General features: G+C 34.2%; 1 protein-coding gene across 3 annotated transcripts in view; it reads left to right on the top strand.

Annotated features, from left to right (window-relative positions):
• LOC110294789 (solute carrier organic anion transporter family member 6A1-like) overlaps positions 1-4,632 on the top strand; it is a 178,356-nt gene that overhangs the window by 24,333 nt on the left and 149,391 nt on the right. For all 3 annotated transcript variants that reach the window (XM_021163258.1, XM_021163266.1, XM_021163273.1), the window contains 2 exons: positions 808-926; positions 3,837-3,946. In XM_021163258.1, the coding sequence (XP_021018917.1) occupies positions 808-926; positions 3,837-3,946 (229 nt within the window). The remainder of the gene's footprint in view (positions 1-807; positions 927-3,836; positions 3,947-4,632) is intronic.

Consider the following 4,632-nt stretch of genomic DNA (forward strand, 5'->3'; position numbering starts at 1 on the left):
TGGTTTTATGTGAAGTTCCTTGATCCACTTAGACTTGACCTTAGTACAAGGAGATAGGAATGGATCGATTCGCATTCTTCTACATGTTAACAACCAGTTCTGCCAGCACCATTTGTTGAAAATGCTGTCTTTCTTCCACTGGATGTTTTTAGCTCCCTTGTTGAAGATCAAGTGACAGTAAGTGTGTGGGTTCATTTCTGGGTCTTCAATTCTATTCCATTGGTCTATTTGTCTGTCACTATACCAGTACCATGCAGTTTTATTAAGAACGAGGATATCATGAGTTTTGCAGGCAAATGAATAGAACAAGAAAATATGGTCCTGAGTGAGGTAACTCAGACCCAAAAGGCTATGCGTGATAGGTACTCATTAATCAGTAGACATTATCCAAAATAAGTATAGATGTCATGTGACCTCAAAGGTCAGATGCCATAAGCTAGAAAAAGTAGGACAAGCTAAGGATTAAGGTTTCTTGCTACAGAGGTCCAGGTATAAGATTAAAGGAGCCAGAAAAATAAACAAGTTTTGGTTTTCCATAGGCACAGATTAAATGGGAAAATTTTAAATTGGTACAAGCAGGACTTTCTGCTACCTGAGTCATGTAACTGGAAAGGGAAGTATGGGAAGTCAGGATCTGATGGGAGGAAAAACAAAACAGTAACAGTGAAAGCTGACATCCGGCTCTCGTCAGCAAATCCCCAAATTCATAGTAACAAACTACAAGTAAATAAACAGGAATTTCTACCAACAAAATATGAGTTTTATTAAAAGCTCCTAACTGAAATTTTCCACCTTTCTCTGCAAAAGTGGACATCGTCAGAGGATTCGAATACTGCAGCGTGGTTGGTGGAGAAATTTTATAATTGTTGCTGTATTTGCATTTTGTACAACTTTACCACTGTTGGGCTTTCCTCCTAGTTTACCTGGTGAGTATAAAAAGAAATATAATTACCAACAGTTTATTTTACCCTCTGATCCAATTTTCAAAGCACCGACAAACTAATTTTAAAATGAATATGCCTTCCGACTGTTATTGCTCTGTGATAAAGGAATATTATTATTTTATTGTTATTCTTTATCAAATTAAGCAGGATCACATCCAAATGTTATATTTATGAGCTATATTTTATTCATATATATTTGTGTTTTTCATTATTTCTTTTTAATAATCCCATTTTATTTAAAGTACATAGGTGCTTTAAAACATGAAATTATACTAAAATATATTTAGCCAGTGTTTTTTTTCAGACTTTCTTTTGTAGAGAACTTATTGAATGAATCTCTCTCTTTCTCTTTCTCTCTCTTTCTCTCTCTTTCTCTATCCTTCTCTCTCTCTCTCTCTCTCTCTCTCTCTCTCTCTCTCTCTCTCTCTCTTGAATTTCATTAGAATGACTTACAAGCTCTGGTGCAACTAATCGAGCAATGTCTGTTTATGAAATCATGGTCCGTAGTTGCTCAGTCCATGAGTCTAGATGCCTCAGCCCCTCTTTAATACAAACTGAAATTACAAAGAAGGTCTAATGCCAGTGAAGGACTGGACTTGCTAATGATGAAGCCAAGAGCAAGCAGGGAAAGAGGAAAAGGGGTCACAGAAAATCCTGAACATTTAGGTTCAGTTCTAAATGAAATCAATAAAAATGAAGGATGAAAGTACAATATACACTAACATTTGGGAAACAGCTGAAACAGTTCTGTAAAGAAAATCTCATCACTAACAGAGCCTATGTTAGAACTCTTTTTTTTTTTTTTTGGACATGGATTTACTGTGTAGCCCTGGCTATATTGGAACTCATGGAACTCATTCCATAGATCATGCTGTTCTTGAAATAAAAGATTCATGTGTCTCCCTTCCAATTGCAGTGATTTAAGGTGTGTACCACCAACCTCTGGCTAAATAATCAGTTTTTTTTTAAATACAAATAGACAATGAATATTTGAAGAACATTTGGTATCATTTTTCCATTATGGAAATTTAACCTGCATTGAAATTCCATCTCAATGTGGTCAGATCTGCTGTCCTCAAGAGAATTAATGCTTAGGAGAAAGTAGGAAGAGAAAAAAAAAACTTTACTCAGTGCTGGATGCAATATAAGCTTCTATAGTTATTCTGGAGGTTCCTCCAAAACAATCCAGAAAATCTGGGGCTAGAGAGATGTTTTAGCTGTTGAGAATACATACCACTCTTGCAGAGGACCTGAGTTTTCTCATAACTACCTCTACCTGTGGACTATACAAGAAATAGCTCATGTACACATATTTTCTCATACACAAATTTATGCATATTTAGAAAATTTTCTAAAAAACTGAAAGTAAATTTATGATATAACTTAATTTCATGACCCTCCCATATGTATGCCTGAGTTGCTATGTATCTTTACTTACTATTTACAATAGCTAGAAGATGGAACTAATCTAGATATTTGTAAACACTTTAATATGATAAAGAAAACATAGTATACATATACAATGGAATTTTATTCAGGTATAAAAAAATTAAATTGTAAGGTCTAGGATTGCTTATGTAAATTCAAACAAGTGAAACTCAGACAGTCAAGTCCCAAATATTTTTCTTCTAAAAGTGGAGCATAAATATAAAATATATGCATGTGTCTACACATTCTTGTGAGTAGTATATGTGTCTCTTTCTCTCTTTTTCTTTCTCTCTCCCTCTCCCTCTCTCTCTCTCTCTCTCTCTCTCTCTCTCTCTCTCGTGTGTGTGTGCCTGTGTGTGTGTGTGCAGGGGTACTGTGGGTGTGACAACTAGAGAAGTGTGAAGTGCAGATATGAAGAGAGCATAAGGGAAATGGGATAGATAGCACTGAAATACAGATAATACATGAGCAGAATGTAAGACTTACACAGAGAAGAATCAATGGGGGTAGGTGGTTATAACATGTGGGAGAACAATAGGGAAAGGGAACAAATAAGAACAGAGTAGGATGACATATACACATGGGAAAAAAAAAAACCAGGAAGTCAACTACTTTATATGCTAACCTAAAATGATTAAAGTGTTTAACAACTGGGATCTCTCACCACACAGAGTAGCTGACATTAAGGAAATGCCAATGAGACATCATCCAGGGATAGTGAAACATTCATTACTCTTAATTGCACTGTTCAAACAGCCATGGTTTAAAGCCTGTCTAGTAATACAACAACAAACTACTGGATAAAGAAATGTGTTACCCAGTGGAATTCACTCAGATATGAAGAATAGTCAAAACACTTGCAGGAAAAAGGCTGTCATGGAAGGGACATGTAGGAAATGAAGGGACAAAATGGGCTCCATGAGAAGATGAGGGAAAGTGAGTAGGAGAGGGTTGTGAGTAAGATCATGCCAAGTAATAAAGTGTAATGATATGTATACAAGAATGAAAATATTATAATTACATTTATTAATATTTTATATTATTACTCTGTATTCTTATACAATCTTTTAACTTGGTCCCATAAAATAATTTGTGATACAAGAAGTCATTTTTTGGCGTGGCTATTTTTGAACCGTCATATGTTATTTATTGAATATGGCTATTAAATTGTATATTAAATTAGGAAACAATTCAGCCATAGATACCATACTTTCAGCAGTTAAGAGGTATACATAGTGGTTAATTGCAAATCTTAAACATTTTCATTATCAAAGAATTGTGTCTTATAAAGCATTGCTGTTGTTGAAGAATTTGCATTCTAAAATACACATTGGTTTTAGTGTGTTTAACTTAACACCTGTTATTCTATGTTAAATGTGATTAATATAATGTGTACAAGTTCATGATGTATATTTTCATACTGATGTGTAGTTAAGAAAATATTATTTTCCTCGTGAGCTATAGGTGCACGCCAGATAAGACTTGCGAAAAGTCAGGAATCTCCCACCTTTGACAGGAGACTTAAAAATAAGGAAATTAAGAATAATTTGAAGAGTGTTCTTCATGCTACTTGGGTAAAGTAAAATATTTCTGTTAACAAGCCAGTTAAAGTGACCTGTGTAGTTTTCTTATAGAGTCAAGAATATGGTAAGGTGTTTAATTTAAATTTGCGTGAGAGGTTTGGAGTCTCTTAGATAAATTACTAAAATGCATATTTTCCTTATAATGAAAAGAAATAGTTCCCTTTTTTGATATTACTAAAGACAGGTATAGGGTTAGAGAATAATGATTCAGAACTAATAATTTTGATTTATTTTTAATTGATTTGATACAATTTTGTGTTTATTCTCTCTAAAAGAATTAATGGGAGATTTAATAAAATTACATGAATTGGAAGAATTCTGTGTCAACACATAGCCCCCACAACACAAATAATATCACAATATTTAACACAAAATTCTTTGTTTCTCTGTATTATAAACAGGACTGTCATAGTAGTAACAGACACGGGAATGCATAGATAGCCACTTTTAATGCACTAATCCTACTCTGAATATTTTTTCTATTTATAACATTCTTCCTGACATATAGATTGCATGGTGCCAGTTTTCTTTTTTTTTTTTTTTATTACATACTTTCCTCGATTACATTTCCAATGCTATCCCAAAAGTCCCCCATAGCGCCCCCCTACTTCCCTACCCTCCCATTCCCATTCTTTTGGCCCGGGCATTCCCCTATATTGGGGCATATAAAGTTTGCA

The sequence above is a fragment of the Mus caroli genome, chromosome 1 (genome assembly GCF_900094665.2).
Source record: "Mus caroli chromosome 1, CAROLI_EIJ_v1.1, whole genome shotgun sequence".
Lineage (NCBI taxonomy): Eukaryota > Metazoa > Chordata > Mammalia > Rodentia > Muridae > Mus > Mus caroli.